The sequence below is a fragment of the Brachyistius frenatus genome, unplaced genomic scaffold, assembly GCF_029030835.1.
Source record: "Brachyistius frenatus isolate BFR_SWC_R1_liver_20210118 unplaced genomic scaffold, ASM2903083v1 Contig_30, whole genome shotgun sequence".
NCBI lineage: Eukaryota > Metazoa > Chordata > Actinopteri > Embiotocidae > Brachyistius > Brachyistius frenatus.
Genome location: NW_027210629.1, coordinates 998835 through 1025225, shown reverse-complemented (window position 1 = coordinate 1025225; position 26391 = coordinate 998835). Strand labels below are relative to the sequence as shown.

At 38.9% G+C, this 26391-nt stretch overlaps 1 protein-coding gene across 2 annotated transcripts; it reads left to right on the top strand.

Moving 5' to 3' along the window:
• Positions 1–339: 339 nt before the first annotated feature.
• On the top strand, positions 340–26391 carry LOC138621404 (pikachurin). 2 transcript variants are annotated; one of them, XM_069699429.1, is made up of 26 exons: positions 340–648; positions 6627–6736; positions 8001–8087; positions 8502–8528; positions 8688–8805; positions 8901–9036; positions 12028–12194; positions 14944–15018; positions 16657–16769; positions 16964–17211; positions 17808–17980; positions 18229–18329; positions 18417–18517; positions 19368–19512; positions 19777–19966; positions 20760–20885; positions 21345–21588; positions 21698–21809; positions 22847–22963; positions 23283–23463; positions 24082–24105; positions 24232–24310; positions 24643–24786; positions 25115–25198; positions 25355–25458; positions 25585–26391. In XM_069699429.1, the coding sequence occupies exons 1-26, from the start codon at positions 543–545 to the stop codon at positions 25734–25736; spliced, it is 3264 nt and encodes a 1087-aa protein (XP_069555530.1). In that variant the 5' UTR covers positions 340–542; the 3' UTR covers positions 25737–26391. The 2 variants fall into 2 exon arrangements, with proteins under 2 accessions (XP_069555530.1, XP_069555531.1); XM_069699430.1 differs by lacking the exon at positions 14944–15018.

The following is a 26391-nucleotide window of genomic DNA, read 5'->3' as shown; positions in this document are numbered from 1 at the left end:
CCTCTGCGTCAAGACATGCTCTCCATCTGTGTCCAGTGTGCGGATTAGACGCTTATTATCCTCTTAGCTCTAAATGGCCCCACGTTCCTGCATTTCGTTCTTCATCTCATCTGTTGTCTAAGACGCGGACCGGAGCGTGACACGAAAGCGATCTTCATGCGTAAGAATGGTCGTGCCCATCATTCAGATGTGCGAGTGATTGCGTGTTTCGCGTGAATCGTCGGGACAACCCTCTCTGTCGTCTGTCAAAGCGCCTGTCGGGGCACAGCGGCTGGCTGGTTGTCCGTCCTTTAATGTGTCGAACCCACTGATCTTTTACAGACTGTAATCTTATCAGTGCAAACCGTTGCTGCCCTTTCCTCTCGGGCACATCCTGTATGTCTTTGGATGGCGTTTGCGCCACAATTTGGATAAAAAAAAAACGGTTTTTACTTGAGAAAACTTTTATCAGCGACGGGATTTGTAACATTTACAGTTGCGTTCGTTTGGATGTGTGATAAAATGAACATTTGACGGTTTTAAACTTTCGACCAGAAGAAGACATGGAATCTACATGTAGAGAGAGGAGTCTTTTATACTTACTTTGCTTTGCGATTTGCACAGCCAGCGTTTGCTTTTGTGCAAGGAGGTCACATGTTCGGAGATCTGGTAAGTTCATCCGCTAAAACAAGGCAAGTTGTAGGTTAATGTTAATAACCATTATTGGGATACTAATTTTCAAACTTATATTAAAGCCAAGGGGATGAAGGCCATTTGTTTCATTATCATTAATGTTAAATGTTGTCACATTTTAGGTGTTACATAAAACAATACCTTGGCATTGTTTTATTGTGTTTAAGGCAAACTTTTTTTTTTAGGTAATGTAGTCAAAAAAACAACAACTTTGGTTCTTAGATGCTCACCATCAGGGTGACACACATCATCATATGATTATATTAAAGTGATAATTGTAGCTACATCAAAATCATTTAACATTTAAAAACAGATCCTCTCTGCAGCACAAAAATAAGCATTTTAAACATAATCAGTGAGCTGTGGCTTTAATATGATCAGTTCAAATTCAGATTTTAGGTTGAACTTTAGTGAGGGGAAGGACACAGGTACAGTCTAGATTATTTGGACATTTACACAATTTGTGCTTCAGCTCTTTTAGTTTTCTAATACAATTATGGAAACTGCATTAAAGTGCAGCATTTCATCTTAATTTGAGTATCTTTATGTCATTACTGAAAGAATTAGCACTTTCAACACACAGTGCATGTATTGCAAGGGTTTAGAAGTAACTGGACACTTGGCTACTAAATATTTGTATGCAGCTGTGGGTTGTTCAGTGTTTTTTTTCCTGCATAAAAGAGCTCACATGTAACTCAGAGTTGATGGCTAGTTGAGGGTTCATATTTTGATTGAGGTGGACTTGTCTGTGGAGGGTAGAGGTGACAATGCAAGTGAAGAAGATAATTATGAGGCTTAACAAAGAAAAAAAAAATCTTCAATAGAGATATTAAAGGTAATTGGATTGACCTCAGATACTCACCACAAGATGAAAACTCCTGGTGAGCCTCAAAAACAGAAAAGGCTAGGCTGCAGTTTTCAAAGAAACTGCTAGAGATCTGGAACGAAGTTATATGGAACGATAAAACTAAAATCAACTGATACAAAAATGATGGAAAACAGGAATGTGTGGAGTAAAAAATGAACAACCCATGAGCCAAATCATACTTAAAAACAGTTGTTATTCTGTTACGACAAGGGAACGTATGGCTTCATCATTCAGCAGAACACAGACCCTAAATATACGACCAGAGCTACCAAAGAGCTTTACAGGGTGAAGCGGTGAATGTCCTTGACTGCACAAGTCAGTCACCCGATCTTAAGACTGACCATGCATGCTACTTGCTGGATCAGGCTAAAGGCAGAGAGACCCCACAGGTGGCTGCATCACTGCAGAGGCGTCTGATGTCTGTGGGTCAAAGACTCACACTCAAGGCACTCATTTCCCACAGAACATTTCAAATAGGATGAATTTGTTTGACTTCATTTGTACCAGTTCAGTTACTTTTGAATCCCTGGATGTAAACCTACTCAAAGTAAAGCTGAGACTTTGCAGTATATATTATCTAATTTCAAATTGAATGTGTTGAAGCACAGAGAATGAAGAAAGAAAAATGTTTATACAGTTACTTTGTAACTGTAATTTCTTTCGCAAGCCATGGTTTCTAGATATAGCCTACTATATATAGTATGTTTACAGTGTACACTTCTTATGTAATACATAGACAGTGTACACATGTATCTTTTATACATGTTAGAGAATATGCAAATCTTTATCTAAGATAGAAAGGTACATGTTTAGCTTTAGACAAACCGTACAACCGTCACCAACTTGCCGATGTGCTGCTTTGGGCAGAAATCCCTGAATGTTGATTTCATCCTCCCCACTGCCTTCTCTCTCTCTCTGTCTCTATCTTTCTTTGCCATCCTGTCCCGGTTTCTTATCTTTTCCTACTCTTTCTCTCTTTCCATCACTTCTGTTCTCTCTCGCTGTCACTGTCTCTGTCTGTTGTATTTTGCTCTCCCTCACTCTTTTGGACCCACAGGCCATTTTGGGTTGACTTTTACATCTGTCTGTCAGCACAGTAAACTCACCACAGTTCAGACCGCCATGCAGGGGACGGCGGCAGTTCTGTCTTCAGGACTGCCAGTGACATTTGTACTCGCTTTTGGTTTCGAGGTCTTTCAGGCTTCATTCTGAGGGAGGGGAGAATGTCAACAGTACTGAGTGTCCACATGCATCACATCAGTCTTAAAAAAACAAAGCTGGTGGTTTTTGGAAAGGGTTCAAATTGAATGACATCCTTCCACAAGGTGGTCTTTCTTTTTCAGGGTTTTGACAGTTTCATCTCCTGTCAGAGTAAGCTATTGAATCCTTGATAGAACAATTCAGAAACTTTATTTTTTACTCTTATTGTATGAACTTGTTTTGAAAACATGCATTTTATTGATTTTTCCATCATCTCACACTCAGTACATGCAACTTTGGTGAAAGACTGTAATAAATGAGAAACTTCTTTTTAATTTTTTGAAGATGGTATTTTACATTTATCCCTTTCAACTTCATGCATCTATTCCTAAGCCATGCTGAAGCGCAGCAGTGCTCTCTTCAGCTCTTAGTAGACACAAAACTGGAGAAAGCACCATTTCTACATAACTGAATCTGAAAGTGGGGATATTTAATCCGAGTGATAAAACAGGTGTTTTTTTCTGAACAAAGTTATAGCAGAATATATGAATGGATAAATGTTGATCAAAAGAGAGCAAAAGCAAATCATTAGAGCATCTTTTTGTGTTTTTGGCCAGAGTAGGATTAAAGTGTCAAAAGTATAGAAATCTGTGAGCCCAAACCTGTCTAAAAGAAGACTTTATATTTGTATGTTTGACACACAAAGAGAAACACATTTGACAGGGATGTGTGGGACAGTCTGGACTATCCTTTAACCATATTAACTAATTGCAGATTTAATCCTTGCACAGAAATGACAATAATATGTTTGAGGTAATTTAGAAAGATACAGTGGTTTGTCCATCGGTTAACACTGTCAAATTGATTTTTCAACTGCAAAGTGACCTGCTTTGTATATCTCTCGGTCATAACTCTTAAAAAAGAAAAGAAAAAAAAATATATAAGAAGAGGAAAACATCAGCCAATAAGTCACTGGATTTTTTTTTTAAATCTGAAAAAAATTCAATTGCCAAATTTGGCCCATAAAATGCAGTTAATTACTTGAGTTATTATTTGGACAATACTTCAACCACTAATTGTAAAGGAGAGGAGACCAGATGTGGGCTTCTATAATGTCACAGACAGGTGGGCACTTTTGCAAGTTTGCTTGTGTGTTTGGTGCATTTAGAAAAGGCCTGTGTGCCTCAAAGAGATGCTGCAGCTTGCTGCTTTACTCTTTGGCAAGCAAGATTAAAAATCTGCAGTTTGGGGACGTTTTGGCCTTCAGTAGCCTGATGGCCTCATTAAGATGTGATCTCTATTGTACACTAATGCAACTTATCTATAATTTTTTTTTTAATTTTAAATTTATTTAACAAGGTAAATCCCTAAAAGAAGTTAGCAACCTCCTTCACAAAGGAGATCTGGTCTAAACGGTAGTATTAGGACAATACGCCGGGCACCCATCCAAGTTTGACAGGATGAGAGACCAGAGAGATCTTGTATCACCTGTCTCACTTATGTATGAAGTTGTTAATGTCCCAAGTGGAATTACAAGACCTCATATTCCTGTTTCACAAGTGTCACCCACAATAACAGATGATGCGGCTATTGATTGGTCACAAGCTTGGGGTGGTTAGTTTCACTAGATTCACTCTCTGGGTCTGTGTGCGACAGAGGTGAGTGTTTTTGCAGTGAACAAGGCACTTTGAGTCGCCGGGGATGCAGCCAGAGATGTAGATGTATAGGCTACAGGTCACGGAGTACATCTAGATTGCATCTTACCAAGTGTTTTTTTCATCACAATATTTAAACATCCAGCTTGCAGACTATTCATACGTTTCCCCTTTATTTCAAACTTTAATGATCATTTCTCAAAAGTGTCCAAACATCCAGCAAGGTGTGAACGAACAGGCTTTTACACCATTGTTGCTCAAAAGATGCAGTTTTTTTTCAAGAACAGCTTCTCTGGTTACGACCAGTGTACCTGAGCAGGCATCTGCAGGAACCGGATCAACAAAGAATCGAGTCTTAAATAATCCAGAAGTTGCAGGGGGTTTATACTGAGATTTTGAGGACACATTAAGATGCTACAGTATATGTTGATGAACATACGGATGGTGATTTAAGGAGATAACCTCTCTATCTGGTCTAATTCTTTGAATTCAACTCACCCATGCATCAGCCGGGCCACACCTCTGGGGAGATATGTATGATCAGGGAATTCAGCTGACATACTGCATTATCCACTCGGATGAAAGAGCAGGGAAAAGGGTACGAGAAAGGAGAAGAGATGAAGACGGGGGGATTGAGGAGGACGAGGAGAGCTTGTCTTCAGAAGGAGAAGAGGGTAGTCAAGAGAAATAAAGAGGAGAGAGAAATTGGAAAAGAGCAGGGCTGCAGCTACATGAAATTTCACTTTACTGAGCTCTGCTTTGTTTTATTTACTTTTATTTGATCCACATGTCCATTTTTACCAGCACTCTGCCCTTGTTTAAGTCATACAGACAAAATAGTAGCTAATATTTGGCCTTTGAAATCCGAAGTCCCAAGATTTTCACATTCGCAATCTTTATAATATTTACAAACATTGACCTGAACCTTCACTCTTAAATTATATGTAAATACATTTATAGAATTAATTTAAAATACATTTTATTCATCTACTTTATGATTTGATCCAGTTTTTTTTGTAGCATTTTGGTCACAATCATTCACTATGCATACAGTAAATATTATCACAAAGTGTATGACTATGAGGCTCTGAGGGTCCTTGTCTGCTTATATTTCTCCACTAAAGCCTGATGACGCATATACAGCAGGTCATCAGAAGCACCGATGATCTACAACTCTGTAGCTATTTCTCTTTCTTGCTCACATAAGACCCTCTTGAAGTATGTTCAGGCCACGGCTGGATGCGGGAAGCACACTTATTATCTGTTGAAGTGTCACAGAAGCACCGATGAAAATAATGACATCTGTAGTCAGATTTGATATTGTTATTGTTAGCCAACACTTCAAATTACAGGTTGTGTCATCTCAAGTGGTCCCTCCACCCTTCATAAACCATCAGGTGAAATCGTCTTTTCATACTATATAGTTGCCTGTTGGGGAAGACGCAAACCTGATTTGGTTCAAATGGATTTATATCATTTTATAGTAGATAAGGAATTGTTTGTGCCTCATGAGAGTGCCACTTTTTCTGAAAAATAAAAACAACACAAAAATGTTTGAAGGTAAATCTCTCAGGGATACAGTTGTGTGTTCAAAAGTTTGCTGTTTCTGTATTTTATTTTAGCATTATTAATATACTTCATTAAACCTGCATGAACACATTTTTTTGTGTGCTTTGGGGCACATCACCTGTAAACACAGCACATTATCAATGATGCCAAACAGCTAACACGCTAACGGTTGATTATGTCGTACTCCTCCAGCAGACACAGAGCAGCAATGGTGTTCATTTAAAGTTTTGTTTCTGGCCAAATGGTCAACGTGAGTCCAATATTTTAGTTCAGTTTTGGTCTCCACCAGCTCCTGATTGAAATGTCTACCTGTTAAATGTACTCTGCTCACCACCTAATATCTGGTGCTAGGAAGGTGGTAGGTTTAATACTAGATCTTTTGTTAATATAAATTACACATTGATAAGAAGAGCTCAACATTTTGTTCAGTTGAATTTTTAAGGTATTGGTTAATTTGATGATAACAGGAATATCAAATTCTTTAGCAATGATAGCCTCAAATGGACCCCAAAATGTTTCTGGTTCTGTGTCATCTAAAGCCAATTAATAAGATAAACAGTTTATAACAGCTGTCTAATCAAAGTCATATACTCTTACATTTATTGTTGTATGTCTTCTGTTTTCCCTCACTGATTCTTTGTCTTTGTGTTTGTGTAAACCAGATCGTCTGAGTCCTCCATTAGACATCCAGCTGGAGACAATCAACTGCACTGCCTTTAGTGTTCGATGGAAGATGCCCCGGAGACATGTTAGCACCATCACAGGATACAAGGTAGGCAGATTTAACATAAAGTAATGATACATGAGCAGCAACACTGTTCCTGTAGGCCTATTCCAATACAAACGCTATTTGTAATGAACATGAAAAAGTTTCAACTGTTATCAACATCTGACCCTCGACATCCCATTGATAGCAGTGACAAAAGCTATAACGCAGATCATTTCAGAGAAACACAGTGACTGAACAGGAACAGGATCCGTCTTACAGGATTTAGCATACTGCTCATATTTGAGTCATAAGCCAAAGGTTGGCTGCGCAGGGTATTTCATTGAAAATTGCAATCCAGTAGTCCTTCATTGGAGGGCAGCTTTTTCATGATGAAATATTTCTTGCTGTGCATCACATCTGAGGCAACACCTGCCATGTGGACCAGAAAAACAGTCCAAAAGTAAAGGAAAAATAAAGCATTTAGCTTTACAAACTAAAACATGCCTTCACATGTTTCTTTTAGGAACTCTTTTTGTAAATGCACCGAAAGGTTTTGAAACTGGCAAACCTAAAAAAAAAAATCCACTTCCCAAATATGTCACAAATGTTCTCTTATTTCTCTGAACGGATGCCCATTTCCTTCTGCAAGCCTGACATGAGTGGTCCTCGCCTTCTTTTTTTTCTGTGTCTAAAGTGCTTGTCAAGCTCACTGTCCAGCAACACAGCCTTGAGGGCTCAATTGATATTTTGAAATTCCTGGCGTTTGGATGTAACCCCTTCACCGCCAAATGTATTCCTTTTCAAAGGCATCGTAGCCTAAAGAAAGATGTGGTCAGAAATCTTAATTTAGTGTTGCTTCACTCTTTGCAAACCAAAACAATAAAGTGGTATTTGCTTTTCTTGGTGTTGTGGCATAATGAAGAAAACATTTGTTACCTTATGCAATGGCAGCAATTTTGCATTGTTGTGGCATAAAGTGGTCTGGTTGCAGAATGTCTTTTGTTATTCTGATATAGAATTCACATTCTTTTCTTCCTTCCTTGCTTCCTTCCTTTCTAGTGTTTGTTTTGAGTCAACCATTGACAAATTGTGGATCAGAATGACTGTGTGTGCTTTGCTTTTGACCATATGTCTGCACTAAGAGGATTAGTCTGCTACCCAGCTTCCCCACAACTCACTGTGTGATCATTTGGCCAATTGTTTTGGAAGTTCATAAACAGTCCTGTTTGGTGGTAATACTTCCTCATGAGTCATGCCTACATTGTCACTGCTATGTCTTAATAATGGATAAGAAAACATTGTACACAAGTGTGTGTATGTCGTTCAGGTCTTCTACACGGGTATGAAGAATGGACGTACAGTGGGTACGGCATCCTTGATGGAGGTGCCTCTCAGTTTGGACATGTTGACCACAGTGAGTATTTTAACTGTGATAAGTGTTTCATGTTTTTTACTTGTAGATGGTGAAGTATGTGCTTCGAAAATTTCTTTTAACTCCTGACTTTTGAATCAGACAATGTCTTTGCAATGCTACCTCATCAATAGTAAAAGTGGTACAATATCCAAAGGGGGAAAATGCTTGTAAGACATAGCATTTCAATAATAGGCTTGCAGTATTACATTTTTGGTTATTGTCAACAAAACCAACAATGAGTTAATCTGACTCATTTTTACAACAAGAACTGTCCGTGGAGCAAAAGCTCATCATATATAATTCCTCTGTGCAATCGATCGCCATTTTTTCAGAATTATTTAATTTGAACACGCTATTAAAGTTAGGACTTTGTACTCAGAACTTATGCAAATCTCTTTTCTTATTTCCTTAAAGGGACAATTTGATGGACAAGCAAGCTTTGTAAGTAACATCTACTCCATCCAGTTCTTTCGCACTTTTTCTTACTATCTTTTGTCTTGTATGTCCTTCTCTGCCTCTAACAATCCTTGCCTTGCTTTTTTTCTTTTTTTTTTTTTTTATCTTTTCCAATACCTACCCTTTTCTGCATGCACCTTCCAGGATGTGAACATTACTAATCTAAAGGTGAACACTAAGTACAGAGTCACAGTTGGAGCATATGGCTGGGCAGGGGAAGGCAGACCCAGCATGCCCAGAGACATTAGCACTGCTTCACATGGTATGTGAGTAGAAGGAATCCATTTCACAGCCGATGCCACTTTTTCTATATTGTTAAGATCTCCCACTGAATTCAATCTCATTCTCTGCCATTAGAAATGTGCATGCCGCCTACACCCCCAACTCAGCCTGTTGTCATGGCGGTATCTGACACAGAGCTGGCGTTGTCGTGGCAGCAAGGAGAGAGCGAAGGAAGCGCACCTGTTCTTCACTTCCTGGTGGCTTACATCAGGTCAGTCATAACTGATTGATAAGCTGCAAAAAAGCAATTAATAAAGCTTTTTTTAATTTAAGCCTTCATTTTGAGACCTCATCAGTACTGTGTTGCTATTTTTACACAAACACGGATTCGCACGGACATGCGCACACTAAAAAAAAAGCACACAAGTCACCCACATACAAACATCAATAAACCAACTCATAGGCGCTTATTAGCCTGGAGTGGTCATGTCATGCAGGGAAAGAACCGGCCTAAGTGAAAAGCCTTGTTCCACCTGTGGCTGAGCAAGAAAAATGAAAAGGTTGACTGTTTTTTTATCGGCTTTCTGTTCGTTTTTCTTCTTAATTGACGAAGAAGACAGTTCAGAGTGCTTTTCCTGAAAACACTGCTCCCACAACTTCTACAGCCACACAGAAAGCTTGATGGGTCCAAATGTTTGTGTTGATAAAGCTCAAATTCTGTTGGCGATTTCAAGGTTAGAGATACCAAACATGTCAAATTTACCAGGAAGTTTTGGAGAAATGCTGCACAACACATTTGAATATCATACAATGTCCAATGTTGCAACAATGGGAGTAATGGTATACCTTGCAATAGTAGTTTTGAAAAATATTATCTATTTGCCTTTTTGCTGAGAGTTAGATTAGAAAATCAATACCATTGTCATGTCTGTAGGCTCAATATGAAGCTTCAGCCAGCAGGTTATTAGCTCAGTTTAGCACAAAGATTGGAAAAAGAAGAGCAGCGCTATCCTGCAAAACAACAGTCCTTAGCCTTTTTAGGAATCCACTTTTTAGGATAAAAACATTGTGTTACCTATTTTGCATCTCAGTAAAGGCAAAGCTTAGGAGTGCATAATGTCATAATCAGCCAAATAAATATTACATCCGAGAATGTAAAAATTAACCCAATAGAATAAAATGTACATTATTTTACTCACTCAGTGAGATGGTTGAGTCTGCATGGAGGTCATGAGTTGTTCCAATTGAACACAGAATCAGAAGAATGAGGGGAAAACTATCTTCAACACTAAGACAGGCACTGTATTTATTTTTCAGGTACAATAAAAAAAGCAGACACACAGACATCGTTTGATGCAAATGGGAGACTTTATCCAATGCCATGTTACTCAGTCCTGAGTATTCACCTTGTGCTGATGCGTAAATTCATCCCGAGGCTTTCTCTGCTTATTTGCTCTGCTTCAGATGCTTTTATTCCGTACCAACTTATTTTAGCAGTCTTCCAGCTGTAGTAACTCCCTGCAAAACCATAGCTTATTGCTTGCTCTTGTTGCACACGTTTATTAGTGATCTTAACATGTTTTGAGCCAGGTTAGGTATTTCCACTGCTTTGAGTCTTTTTGCTATGCTATGCTAAGCTCGGCTAATCGGCTTCCAGCCCTTGCTGCAATATTGTGGAACATTTCCCTCTTTACTGTACGGACATATATTGAATTTCAACAAACATCATTGTCATTGTCATTGTCATTATATGTTTAAGATGAAACTTTTCAACTATAAAAGCTAGGGAACACTATAAATCAAGAAAATAAGCATTTTGAGCTATGAAAACATGATCGCTAATACATTTTTGGCAAAAACGTGACACTGCTTTATAGATTTAACCTTCTTGCTGTACTCGGGTCTTTCGTTGCATCAAAATGGCTGTGAAAACGGGTCAGGAAAGACCCGAGCATAGCAGGAAGGTTAAATACAAACAAAACATTAATAAAGCAGCATACTAAAAGAAAACCAGATTTAAACAGTTCTCTCGAAACTTTCATTGGTCCACATTAATAGTAAGTTGATAATTGCATATTTCAGCCTATGCAGTCAGACCCTCTGCATGATCAAATATCTATACTAGAGAATACAGAGCTCTCTTTTACAGTGGATCTCAAGAGCTTTGTGCTGATCTGTTCAGTGTAACCACGTGTTTTGACAGAAGGATCAGATGGGACATGCGAAAGAATGAATTTCCTTCTCTGTCTAGTCGTGTCCAGCCTCACACACACATAAACTCTCTGCACACACACCGCCATGTCTAGACAAGTCCTCCATCTACAATGTCTTGGAAGTTGAGATCAGAAATAACTCGTCTGGAGTTCGCCTGACATAAATAAAAAAAAAAAAAGAAAATCAGATGGAATTTAAAAGAGTTGTTAAAAAGAAAAATAGTAAAAGAAAATGAGTTGTAAAGATATAGGAAACAAGCCTGAAAAACAGTTTGTTGCCCATCATGATGCAGAGTTAACACCCTGTGACTGAGCGGAGAGCGAGACAAAGAGCGGGACACAGAGGCAGAGAAACTGTCACTTACTGTGAGAGAGTAGACATGAATCATTGTTCTGTTTTTCTGTGCGAGGGCATTTTCCACACAAAAGGGCCATTTCAGACAGAAGCCTTTCCCTTCTTACATCAAAAGAGGTCTTGCTGAAGAGACACATTGAGTGTTGGTGAAGATGATTCTATTCAACAGATAGTTGTAGCTCAAGGCTCTCAAGGATTCAGAACATAAATATGGCAGCTGCAGATGGAAGCTGGAGATGATAGGCAAAAAAAGAAAGTTCATAAGTTCATACTTTTCTTTCTTTGCTTTTTTCGAGACAAAACTGTGACTAGATTATACACACCATATTTGAATACCTAAAGGGCCTCATAAATACTACTGTATAAAAAATACATTAATTGCCGCTTAAAAAAATAATAAAAAAATGTGTCTTTACATTATTCGGAGCTAAACCATTTCTATACTATACTCTTTGCAGTCACTTATTACAGCAGCAGGAACATAATCAATTTAGAAATATCCTCACAATAACATATAATCATCCGTAAGAATTACTTCTTTTTTGTTTAATCATTTCTAAAAGAACTTAAAGATAATTTGCCTTTTGTGAAATGTCACATATTGATGAGAGAATATTAAAAAAAAAAAACTTTTCAGCACAATTTAATCATGTTTAATAGTTTATGCTTTATGTTCTTTTCTTTTCCTTCTCAGGCCAGAAATGGACACGGAGTGGACGTACATTCGGGAGCCCATTGAGACTAACTCCATGGTTTTGAAAGGGTTGATACCGGAAACGGAGTACCAGTTTGTCGTCAGGGCCGTCAGTGTGCATGGAGTTAGCCCACCGAGCAGCATCAACAACCCTGTGCGCACTCTTGGTAAGGCCAAATGCTCTGAGCCAATGTGCTGTGATGTGGCAGCCAGGAACGCTTACTCTGATTTTGACCACATTTCAAAACATACTGTTTCAGTTCAGTTTCAACATTACACCCTCTCTCTCTCTCTCTCTCTCTCTCTCTCTCTCTCTCTCTCTCTCTCTCTCTCTCTCTCTCTCTCTCTCTCTCTCTCTCTCTCTCTCTCTCTCTCTCTCTCTCTCTCTCTCTCTCTCTCTCTCTCTCTCTCTCTCTCTCTCTCTCTCTCTCTCTCTCTCTCTCTCTCTCTCTCTCTCTCTCTCTCTCTCTCTCTCTCTCTCTCTCTCTCTCTCTCTCTCTCTCTCTCTCTCTCTCTCTCTCTCTCTCTCTCTCTCTCTCTCTCTCTCTCTCTCTCTCTCTCTCTCTCTCTCTCTCTCTCTCTCTCTCTCTCTCTCTCTCTCTCTCTCTCTCTCTCTCTCTCTCTCTCTCTCTCTCTCTCTCTTTCGTTTACACAAAACTAAACAGACCATGTATATCTTTTGCATCATCAAAGTTATTCTCACAATGAAATGTTTACTGTGTTCCACCACACTGTATAAACTGCAGCGTTACTGTGGAGACTGTCACATTTTTCTGCAGCAGTGATAACTTCTATGACCATTCAAACTTCATTCTGTACTGCTTAATATGCTAAATCTACTCTATTAACACATTTTGCTACCAACCAGATCCAAGTCTACCGGTCTAAACGAAGCTGTTAATGTTAATTTGGAGATGATATGTAAGTTTGAAAAATAAATTTACCAGAAATCTTTAATATACTTTTTACAAATTTCTTAAAATGTTGCAATATTTTCTGTTTTATTGGAGCTCTGTAGAGCTCTTAGAACGTCCTCAAATTATCACATCAAGATTTGTTTGTCTACCAAGTGAAATGCATAAACTTTTACTGGGAATGTTTTGACACAGAAACACAGAGAGCAGTTTGTCTTTCAGCATGCTTGAATGTAGGACAACACCTGGCAGTGTGTCACCGGAACCTTGGATGATGCAGATGTGGAGCAACAGAGTCATTTACATTATTATTTTTGATGTAGCCGGCTACTGGTGGTGCGTAGGGGGTAGGGGAATGGTCAAGACTGATTGATATTAAAACACACACACACACACACACACACACACACACACACACACACACACACACACACACACACACACACACACACACACACACACACACACACACACACACACACACACACACACACACACACAAGTGTGTGCCAGATGCACACGTACAACAACACGTACAAACAATAATGTCTAATGGAAGGAGGACTGTGACATTCATTTACAGATTGGTGGGCAGTGTTATTTGTTAGTGTTACACTTGTGTGTGAGTGCAAATGGATGCTTTTGCATATCAGGGTTTCGAAGGATGCCTGTATGTGATTATTGAAATTCAACAGTCATGTAAACACAATCACATTATCCAGAATTATGAGGCCACACTGCTTCACTCGCTATGTTTGCTATCAGTGTAATGATTAAATGATTGAATTAGGAGCCCTAACTCCTGTAAGACTGCTCAGAGGCAGAGAGACGGGCCGGGAAAGACAGACAGGGAGATAGATTATGTTAGAAAGACATTGTAAAGAGTAATGTCAATGAAAGTTATATGAAACAAGATGAGCCAGTTAGAAAGACTAAGGGAGACAGACTGACAGAAACGTCGAGATAGAGAAGCGTGGTTTCTCAGCAGGGGATAAAAGCGGGTTATGTTCGAGTCTCATCAGACAGGATTAAGGACAGGATGCCAGACCCCTTCTCTGCCCATCCACACTCCTAATGGATGCAACCACATGCACACACATGCACCGCTGCTTGAGAGAACAGCGGGGGCTGGGCTTGACTGACTGACATACTTCTCTTCTTGCTCTTTCTGTGACAGCTCGTGTGTGTGTGTGTGTGTGTGTGTGTGTGTGTGTGTGTGTGTGTGTGTGTGTGTGTGTGTGTGTGTGTGTGTGTGTGTGTGTGTGTGTGTGTGTGTGTGTGTGTGTGGTTAGAAATAGGGTTGTATTGACTCAGGGGGATTGTTACACAGCAGCAGATTAGTTTGCTGAGGGTTTTTTGGGCATCCCCCCTCTCTGTGTAGGCCAGCACTTTGTATTCAGGATTTAATGTTATTAGACTGTGCTAATTATCAGTTTAAATCTTAGGATCCATTCAAGCTTAAAAGTCAAGTTTTTATTGTATATTTAATACATGAAATTCTTATAGTTTGTCTAGTATCACAGCAGTACACATGGAATATTTCTTATCCCTCAACTTCAAGCATGGCGCATTTATACTATTAAGATTGATTGGGAGGCAGAAGAGCAAGAAGACAAGGGGGAGGGGAGAAAAGGGGGGATGTTACATAAGCTAAGATTAAGCTTTCTCAGATGGACGGGAGGGAAAATGTTACGTTGAACATGCTTGTTGCATGTTTGGTTTTGTACTATAGTGTGTGGAAGGGAAATATTGAAAACTGGACAAATATTGAAACTGTGTGATATACAGTTTTGATGGGGTTTGGCTATTGTTGTATTTTTGAATGCCTGCTTAAATAGTTAAAATATCTGATTACTTCTTTAATCAGACCAGTTGTTACAGTAAAAAAAACAAAGTACTCCGTACCAACTGACTAATTAACGGGGCTGGAAAAACATCATTTGTAGCAATAGGCTTCATATTTTGGTATTCACCCTGTGGCTTTGTCTTTGTGCCCCATGAGCTCCCTACGGCGCTGTTCTGTATCGAGGGGACACTTTTCAGTATGTGGCGCAGCAGCCTCGGTACAGGCTAACAGGTAGACTAACCAGCCTAACAGCAGCTGCATTACTAATTGTCAATTTATAATCATCATCATCGTCATCATTATCATCATAGTCGGTAAAATATGATCACACTTTCCACTCCCTGATCATTTGTGATAAACACTCATCAACACACAACAACTTGTTGTGCCCTCACCTTCTATTATGGTTTAATGGCACGAGTGGAGAATTACCACCACCATAGTACGTTAGGTTTTTTGATTGTTGGTACTTGTCATTGTCAGTAATTGATTTGGTCTATTCGAGTAATAGTTTAGTATTTAAGTTATTATGTATGTCATATATGCCTTGTGCAATTGAAGGCACACAGAAATGTATTTTGTATTTAACCTACACGTTCCATTATTTAATGCCGATCTATGGATCCTCTTATTCATAAGGTATATGTGTATTGTTAAACTTAATCGGGCGCATAATAGTGTCATAAAATGAAAAGAAAGAGACAATTAAATCATTAATTATAGCTATTTTATATGAGAATTGCTTGTCAATTAAACTGTCATGATTTTGACCGCCCTTGTCACCACTACCTTGCTGTATCTGAAATGTCATTGCCATACATGGTGGTGATACTGCAAATATGACATGGAAGAAAAGTGCTAACTTGATGGTCATTTGTGTTAATGTATAAATTTATGTTATTGTTCTTCCTTTCCGGTTTTTTTCACCTTGTTTGTTACCCTGTGTCATTCCTTCCTCCCACTAGAGGTCGCCAGTGTCTCTGTACGCCCAGTCTCCTGCTTGGCCCTCCCACCTCACCTGCTCCCAGTTCCCCAATCAGTCCACCTGATCCCTCTCAGCTGATTGACCCTATAAATACCCCTCGTTTGCAGCTGCTCAGATTATGTTGTCTCTTGTTTGCTGTGCCAAAGTCTTGTGGAATTTAGTTTCTCTATCTGGTTAAGTATGTGTTTTTGATTTTTCCGGTTTTGGTATCTACCCCAGCTTGTTCTGAGGTTTTTGTTGGCTTGTTTGAATTATTTATAACTATGCACCAGCTCACTGTGAGTAAAGGTTTCCTTTGTACTTCCTGCCTCTGGTGTTGTGCATTTTGGTCATCTCCCTTGTGAAACTTTGACAGTCTAATGCATTTAAACCTGGAAAAAACAGTGTTTGATTTTATGACCACCAACCTGCCGTATGTCCACTTTCAAAATATCTAAAGCAAAAGTAAAAATAAGATTGAACTCAAATATTAAATGTATCTGAATGCATCCAGTTGAAACACGTAACCATGCCTGATTACTTATCACAGTAGCCGTCATGGTATAGTCCATGAAACTTAAGTCACAGGAACTTTCATGCAATACATCAAATATTTAACAAAGTTGAACCTGTATATTTGCAGTGTCACTCCCATATCATGTCTCATAACATCTGTGGCATTGTCTTGTGTGATAAACTAGACAATTCAGAGTGGGCTTTTATTGTGACCCATATCATCTTGCTTTCTAACAATGTGATTCTCTCACCTACATTCAGTGCATTTAACTCATGACTTGTATTTTTTAATTCAAAAAAACGTTTTTCCAGTATTTTGTTTTTATCATCATGGCCTTGAACACATGTAATGATGGTCATGTAATATTTGTCACTGACATTTGTAACAGGTGCATCAGATGTTGGCAGTGGAGATTATGGGCGTTACGTCACAGATTCCAGGATTAAAGATGACGATGGATTTGACGTTGATGACTCTGATTATGATATCTTTATTGAAGAGGTAGGTTAATACTAATTAAAACTTTAAGTTTATTTATTTATCTTGAATAACATAAAAGAAACACATAAAGTTTATATGAGCCGCTGAACATTTTGGCTAAAACAACTGATCACAAATGAGTCAAACTACGACACAATTTTATGTTTCAAATATTTAATCTTTTTCTGTCATTTCTTTACTCGTCTGTTCCCTAGTTGAAGCCGTTCCCAGGCATCAGTCAGGACAACAGGAAGTCCCAACTCCGTTCACGCTCTGGTCCTCCCTCTGGTCGAAATGTTGTTTACCGTATGAACACCATCGCTCCTCCCAACTTTATTGCCCCACCAGTGTCTACCACCACCTCATCCATCTTCCCAGACCTCACAGATCTGGTTTTCTCAGTCACATCAGAGCCCAGTAGCACTGTTGACACCACAACTCCTGCCCCAACTAGCACTACCAGGTAAGCAGCATCTTCAAAAGATATTTTTTAATATAATTGTTTAACTTCATGACTGTTTTAAAGCCTGAATCTGTTTAAATTGATAAGATGTTGGTGCTCTTTATCAGCAACTGGAGGACGAAATAGCCTCTCTTTTAAAAGAGAGGCCATTTTAGTGTTGCATTGATTGTTATTGCTCTTCCTCTTGCTCTTTGATTGTGAACTTGTCGTCTCTGTAGGGCTTTTTGCTTGTTACTAAAATTCTGCACCTTGCTTTTTTGATGCTCTTCAACTTAATTATTAGATAAAGATGGTAGCTACAACATTGAAATGTCACATCAATTTAAGCTGTCAGTCTGGTTGTGATGCACGGCATGTTATTACCTGGAGCAAATAGAGTGGCTTGACTACTGTTGTGTTGCATTTTTGTGAACCTTCTGTTTTTTGTTTGTTTGCCTAAAAAAAGAACAAAAATTTGTTCCAAGGGTATGGGACAATTTCAGATCAAATGCCACATTTAAATAAACTCAGAGTCTGAAAGTGAAATTGTTGCCAAAACTCATAACTCTGCAGAGATTTTTCTGAATTATCTTTCTTTTGCTTTTGATTCACCGCAGCATCCCTACCACCCCAACCATGTCCCCCTGGAAGGGTGAGGTACCCCGTGTCTACGACCTGACCTGCGACGACACTGTGTGTCCGCCTGATAGCTTCTGTCTCAGTGATTATGACAGTGGAGGTTCACGCTGTCACTGTAACCTTGGACGAACAGGGGATACTTGCACTGAGGGTGAGAAGCCTTGTTGAATTTCTGCCCTACTTTGTTGATTTTTATGCGAGTGAGGTTAAAACTCTTGCTTTACAGTCAAATGGCCAGCGTATGTCTTTGGTCCATTTCATTTAGTGTGAACAGCCATCATTTCTGTTATACTAACGTAGTTCTTTGTTGAGGTTGGAAGTATATGACGCTTCTGACTTCCAACCCACACCCGCTGCTATTATAAATGTATGATATCTTTATCCTTTATTCTTCTTTAGTGGTATCAGTGAACTTTCCCAGGTTCTACGGTTACTCTCACATGACCTTTGAACCCTTGAAAAACTCTTATCAGACCTTTCAGATCACGTTGGAGTTCAAGGTAAATCGTTGTGTTGTTTTTACACCTTAGTTTCTCTCATCCCGTCTGTGATGAAAATGGATTTGAAATAGTTTCTCTCTGGTGCAGTCAGACTCTGAGGAGGGCTTGCTGCTCTACTGTGGAGAGAACGAACACGGCCGTGGAGACTTTACCTCTTTGGCTTTGGTTAGAGGCAAGCTTCACTACAGGTGAGGAAGACTGTGAATCAAACTTCACATGTCCAGTGTGTTTCACTTGTCCGTTTAGATTTGGCATAGAAATGAAAAGCAACCAAAATATATACTACACTTAAAGCACAATGTTAGCTGTCACATACTTGTGGTCAAATAGGGGTTATTAAAAGATAAAAGATTTTAAAGGGCTCTCCTCGCAATTATTCAGAGGCATCTAGAGAAACATAAAAAAAAGTATGAACATAAAACTAACAGTTGATAATAACACTTGCATACTATTTTAAAGGGCTTCGACGCTTCTTTATGGGATTTAACGACTATAAAAACATGAAGCCTTGAATATACATTTTGTATTTCAGCCAGACCCACACATGTAAAGGAATAGATGAGCATTTTGGGAAATGACCTATTTGCTTTTCTGTTGAGTTACATGAGCAGAATGTTACCTCTCTCATTTCTGTACATTATATGAAGCTATCGCAGAAGAGGGTTATCTTATCTAGCACAATCAGCTAGCCTCACTCTACAATAAGGTACCAATCCACCGAGCAGTGTCTGTAAAGCTGACCAACACTTTGTATGTCATTAATTTAAACTAAATGTGACACGTGAATACAACTGTTTATTGCAGGGAGTTCAACAAGATATCGATTAGTCAGCGTTAGGGATGCTGGCAGGCAGATTTTGTTACATGAACCTCGTTATATGTTCCCATGTTTATTCAAAGTCAAGCTGCCGGCTGTAGTCTCACATTTACCATCTAAGTGTCAGAAATGTTTTTAAAAGGTGTAATGTCCATGGTAGGGGAGAATCTGCAGCATTGTTTTCATGACAGTGGATACCTGTTGGATTTTTGTCTCTACAGGTTTAACTGTGGTACGGGAGCTGCTCAGATAGTTAGTGAGAGTCGTATTGTTCTCGGTCAGTGGCACACAGTAACTGTCTTCAGAGACGGCATGAGTGGCTGGCTCCGTATGGACAACGACAACCCCATATCTGGACGCTCACAGGTAACAATACCCCATAGAAGATAAAGGGATTTGTCTACATATTACTATTGCACAGCATTTTATTTTCTCAAAATACAGCTTCGGGACCTACTGATGAGCCCCACCTCTCATGTATATATGTCCATGTTTATAACAAAGGTTGTCCCATCTATTACTCACAATATTGACTTTGCAGGGATCAGACTGTCTTCCAAGTAGTAAAAAGTGTGTTTACAGCTACTGAAGATGACGCATATTTTGTTCATTTCAATATTACTCTTTCAGGGTCAGTACACTAAGATCACTTTCCGCTCGCCGCTGTATGTGGGCGGAGCCCCGAGTGCTTATTGGCTGGTCAGGGCGACAGGGGCAAATCAAGGCTTTGTTGGCTGCATTCAGAGTCTGACCATCAACAACAAGGCTACTGACATCAGACCCTGGCCTCAGGGCAGAGCTCTGAGTGGAGCTGACATTGGTGAGAAAGCACACAGTATGTGTGCGAGTTTGTGTAATGAATGTTATTTTTCTTTGGTGGCTGCCAGTGCAATATGATTATTATCCATGCTACCCATAATGCACTAGTTCTCCAAACAGGTTTTGCTGGTCAGCTGAGTAGCTGTCTTCTTTACACAGCCTGATACTTTTGTAATTTCCCTTTATTAAAAAAAATTTGAGCAGACCATGACATATAATGACCACATTCATCCACTGGTTAAACCATCTGAATCGCAGTGATGAAATTACAGAAAGAAGGTTGCTTTTTTGATAACTGGGTCTTGGCTACTATGTCATTGAAGCAGATGCAAAAAATGTTGGTAAAGTTTTAGGCTCACAGAGGATTTTGCAAAACATGATTTTATGAAGGTTAAATACTTGTTGTATGTAAACAAGTTTGCCTCGAAAGCAAAGAAAATATTAAAAGCTTTTTTGTTATGTAATGTGCTCTATCTGATGTTGCACTTCTCAAAATCTCCAACCTTGGAAAAAAAAGAAGATTGTGCACTCTTTATTTTGTGATAGGTTAATTATGACTGTCTCTCAGTTCCAGTGTATCTTTTAAAATATTCCCTTTTTTTTTTTACTTTTTACACATGTTTATTCCAGCTAAAATTCCTGTTCCCACATTTCTTTTCTGTTTATATACACCCGGTAATTATCAGAAGTTATATGGAAACAACACAACCACTGAAACTGTATTTGTTTCATAAGTATGTACACATATTTTCAGTTATCCATGTAGATAAGCTGAGTCTGTCCTAATATACCAGGTGAGTGCAGCGACAGTGTGTGCGACATGGTCAGCTGTGCCAATGGTGGAGTCTGCTTCGCAAACCGTGCTGATGGCTACATCTGTCTGTGCCCACTTGGCTTCAGGGGAGCACTATGTGAAGAGAGTGAGTCAACTCTGTTTTCCTCATCATCACACCTGCACAAAGAACACACATGCACACATCTTGTTTTAAACATCTGTGAAAGTAGAAATTAAAATCCCTTTGTGGTTTCTTCTTACTCACTGGCTATCATGTATTGTCACAGAGGCCCTTTACAGTAATTACTCAACAGTTAAGAGCACTATGAAGAAAATTGGTTAAGATGACGATGATTATTTCTTATACGGAGGCTGAAGGATTGATTGCATGTCAGAGCAGCTTGCAACAATATAACCCAGCACTTTCTTTTCTCCCTCCCCATGTTCTTTCTCCTCATTTTCCTCATTAACTTCCTGTTTTCCCTCCTCTTCCCTTTTAACCATCTTAATGCTTACATCTCTTCTTTCCCAACGGCCCAAAATCTTTTTTTTTTTTTCCCCCTTCCTGTTCTTATTTTCTCATGTCATCTTTCCAATTCTTCAGGTTTCTCACTGTCCTCACCACTCTTCAATGAGACCGTGTTCTCATACGCTGTCATCCCGTGGCCTCAGTCCTCTCAGAGCTACTTGTCTTTTATGGAATTTGAGGTGACATTTCAGCCGTCGATGCCGGATGGGTTGCTGCTTTACAGTGATGACGCAGGGAGCGGAGACTTCCTTGCTATAAACCTGGTTGACAGATATGTAGAGTTCAGATTTGACTGCGGCTCTGGAGGAGCTGTCATAAGGTGCCAGATAGATACAATCATTTTATATTCTGTTTCTTTCATTTGGTTATTGCTTTGATATTTTCTAACTAGATGTTCCGCACTAAATGTGGGATGATCTGTGATGCAGGAGTGAGGAGCAGATCAGTCTGGACTCGTGGCATGAGTTACGAGTGTCTCGCACAGCAAAGAGTGGTATCCTACAGGTGGATAGCCAGAGGCCAATGGAAGGAATTGCTGAGGTATACTTTAAATCTACAGTATGTTTTGCCAAAAACTGTATTAGGTCTGTTAATGTTTAACAACACATGCATAACAATCTCAGCAACAAAGCTGTCGCACACACTGTGTTTGGCTCTGAGAGCTGTGTAAGTAACATCAGCACTTTCACTTGCAGTAGAAGAAAAGCAAAATGGCTGTCCTGTTAGTCACCTTCTGAATGAATATCCATCACTTACTCATGTTTTAGGCTTTCAAAAATAGCAGTCCCTCTTAGATTTTCCCTGTGCTCATCTGTTGAAAGTAAAAGAAAAAATAATGGCATCTCTGATATGTTTAGTAATTTTTTCATCAGTTTGTTTTGCCAAGAAGGAAACTCGATGCTAAATTTGTCCCATTTAACAACACAGCGAACCTACCGCACAAAACAATGTTTTTACATGCAGTCCCAATGTTAAATATGGGCAAAATGTCTTTTGTTTGTGATTTGCTATTCCTTCATCTTCCTTCAACTTCAATGGGTGTAGCTGATTGAAGCCCAAAGTGCACGAGTGGAAACTATCCCTGCAAACTTGCGACGTCCGAGAGACGTCAGTTCAGCGTCCTCTGAGTAGCCAGAATGAAAGTTTTTACAACAAATTTTTTAATGCAATTTTAAAATTCACTATAGAATGTATTTTAGACTCTTGCTATTGATGTCCCTACAAATTTTAACGTTCACCATGGAAGTCACTTGGACGTCAATGTTGAATGTCCCCAGACGTCCAGACAGGGTCCTGCTCTGATGTTCAGATATTAAGCCCGTATTGGACATCCCCAGATGTACAAAACTGGATCTGGATGGACCGACGTTAAACAGATATGATCTGAACAGTTCCCTGACTTTGCTGGGATAGCTGATCAAGCATTAATTCTTCAGCAAGACATATTTTGTAAGCATAGCAAATACCAGAGTTATATAAATTTTCTTCAATACTTTAATTTTTATGACATAATATTTATATATGAACGGTTGGACATAACCTAATTAATCTTTTTCACTGTCATATTTACTTTTCAGGGAGCTTTCACTCAGATCAACTGCAGCTCACCTCTTTATATTGGTGGATTGCCAGAATTTGATAAAACCAAGACGACGGCAGGTGTGATAAAACCCTTCACTGGAATTATTCAGAAGGTGAATGCTTTTACACAATCACCAACACCAGTATTAAAAAAGTAAATCTAGAGTATGCGTTTTCTGATGCTTTTTGAAAACAATTTTCTTACATTATTTTACAAAGACTATTGCTCATTACTTTAAATTCAAATCCATCCCACTGGCGGTACAGTAAGTGGATGGCAATACTTTATTCTGTTGCACAAATAAACAAACATATCACTTGTTTAAGTTCTACAATCTCAAAATTGATCATTGTGATGTCTGTTGAAATTTTGTACACCTTTTTACCTGTTTCTGCTCCTCGTCTTTGTCTCTGTTCTTTTCACTTCCACAGCTGATACTCAATGACCGCACAATCCCAATAACAACTGGCTCTGCTGGTGGAGTCAATGTAGCAAATTCAGCACACCCATGTGTGCAGAGTCCCTGTGCCAATGGAGGGACCTGCAGGCCAAAGTGGGATGGATATGAATGTGACTGCCCCCTTGGGTATGACGGGAGGCACTGCCATAAAGGTCACTTGCATTAAGAAAAGTTTACTACTTCCTTCTTTGAGTCATATTTTTGTATATTCTTCAGTCAGTTAACAGTCATGGTTTATATTGGTGAAACTTCACTGATTGATTTGCTCTAACATTTACCAGCACATCCAAAAGATTCATGGGACCCTGCAGAGAATTTCACAGTTTGTTGTTTTGAGATTAAAACATTAGATGGTACATCACTGAAGGCGGAGTTTGGTTTACATAATGTTTATAGAAAGAGGGGGAAAATCATTTTGAGACTCATTTGAGGCTGCTTTGGAGGACTAACAATGAATATACATCTGTTTTTGGTATGTCTGTCTTTTGTAGGGTAAAACAAAAAAACAAAAATCCTTCATTGAACAATCAATGGTTCATGCATTTAGCGAAGAAGAGCCTATGTTACAATTTAAATAAATTAATGATAGTAATGTGATTTGTTTGTGTCTAATTGTTCATATGTCTTAAAACCTTTTGCATGATATTTCCTCTTGTCTGGGATTGAAAGGGTTTTTTCTCATGTAATGTATTTTTAAAATAATGTAATGGATGACTTGTTCCCTCAAATCTGTCTTTGCCTTTTCTGTTTTTAATGCTTTCATTGAATAGAGTGTGGGAATTATTGTTTGAACAGTAAGTTATCTTCTGTGAATTTGAAAATAACTTAATCTAGTCTTCTCTCTTAGCTGTAGAGATAAGATACATGCTGATGCTGCCACCTTGTGATGAAATAATAAAAAAAAATGTTTCTCTGCCCAGCTGTGACAGAAGCCATAGAAATTCCACAGTTCATCGGCCGAAGTTACCTGACCTATGACAACAGAGATATCCTTAAAAGGTTGGTAATGAAACGTATGTAAATTATAGTATACACTTGATGTGTTAAATTATTCTCCCTCCTTTAACATCTTTAAACTATTCAGCCTCCATTGTCTGAATATTAATGTTTAAATTACATTAAATGGACTTGCTGTATGTGCAAAAAATAAGTACACACACACACACACACACACACACACACACACACACACACACACATATACCTTTCGTTTGCTGAAAATAACAAAGGCTGAAAATAACAAACTGTGTTTGATATTGTTGCAACAGTGATATGTATTTTAATCTTCTTGCATTACTTGTTCAGTAATTACATTTCCCAATTTTGTGCAGGGTGTCTGGGTCCAGGACAAACCTCTTCATGCGTTTTAAGAGCACAGCCAAGGATGGCTTGCTGCTTTGGCGAGGGGACAGTCCAATGAGACCCAACAGTGACTTCCTTTCAATGGGTCTCCAGGATGGTGCTCTGATCCTCAGGTATTTCTCTGTGAAATAGAAAGGATGTGACAAAAAGTTATGTATGCTTATCAAATCATTTTTAGCAAAAATATATCTAAAGAAACTTTTCAAGTCAAAGTCTAAGTTCTGCATGGCACTTGGTTTCCCATCTGTCTCCTTTGATGAAAAAGAAGCGAGGACTAAAAGTGCAGATTTAAGCAAAAGAAGAAAGTTTAGTGCAAGAGTGCAAATGACATGATAAGGTGCGCCAGTAAACCCACGAAAGGCTGAGAAGAGTTGAGCACCCAGTATAGAGGTATGTGTTGGTTGTAACTAATTGTCTGTATGCATTTCCATATCGTTAAAGTTATAATCTGGGCAGTGGTGTGGCTAGCGTTATAGTCAACGGGACCTTTAGCGATGGAAAATGGCACAGAGTAAAGGCTGTCAGGTAAGCCTGAAAAAGTTATTTTATTAACTGGACTTATTTTTGCACATATTGCACCTTAAAATTACTCCTATTTTCTTTTCTTTGACACAAAATATTTTTTTGTACCGTTTTTCAACTTTACTTATTGGTTTACCATTGTAATTTTTTTTTCTTCAGGGATGGCCAGTCAGGAAAGTTGACAGTTGATGACTATGGAGCAAAGACAGGCAGGTCACCTGGCAAGATGAGACAACTCAATATAAATGGACCATTATATATTGGTATGTTGGGCTCACAACTCATAATCTCATAAAGATATGAACTGTAGATCAAGCAATCATTTTTTACCTCGGCAGTACCATATTCTAACCTTTTATGTCTGCTTTCTCTCTGTTCTTCACCTGAAGGTGGCATGAAAGAGATAGCTCTTCACACAAACAGACAGTACATTGGAGGCTTGCTAGGCTGTGTGTCCCACTTCACAGTCTCCACTGACTATCACTTAGCACTGGTGGAGGATGCTGCTGACGGCAAGAACATCAATACCTGTTCCAACTAGAGAATGGAGGTCCATTTTGCGCTCTGTGTCCCACTGGACCATTTGAGTTGAAATCTTGAAACTGACTTGCCAGCACCATTCAGTAAAAACTGAGTTTTTTTTTTTCTTTTTAAGTGTGTACAAAATTCAGACCTGACATGGTTTAACTCAAACTGGGAAAAGACCAGTAATGCTGTCAGTTTGAGTTTCAAGAATTGTTTTTAGTTCTTTCTGTATGAAGAGTGTTCAAACTAACTCTGACCTGCCAAGTTGTAAGGTTTGTTTTAATATTAATGTGATGAATTTCTCTGGAGTTACCAGTTTTGACCCCTGGCTATGGCAAAAAAAATGACCAGAGGATATTACAAAGCACAAGTACTATGTGAAAGGAGAAAGAAAGCTTAACATTATGGGTAGCAAGGGTCTTTGAAAAACCTTTTTGAAGGACTTTTTTTCATGGAATGATTCCAATTGTATTTTCTATATTAAATCCTTCTTTGATTGCTGGAAGAACCAAGTGATCCAAAGGATCAAGAGTCATCATGAACCTGACCTAGAGCAGCTAGCAGTGATAAACTTCTTTTTAGAGGATTTTGTTTTTTGATCCTACAGGATTTCTGTTGTTTTTGTTGTTGTGGCATTTGTATTCTCGTTCTTGATGTAATATCAGTCTGTA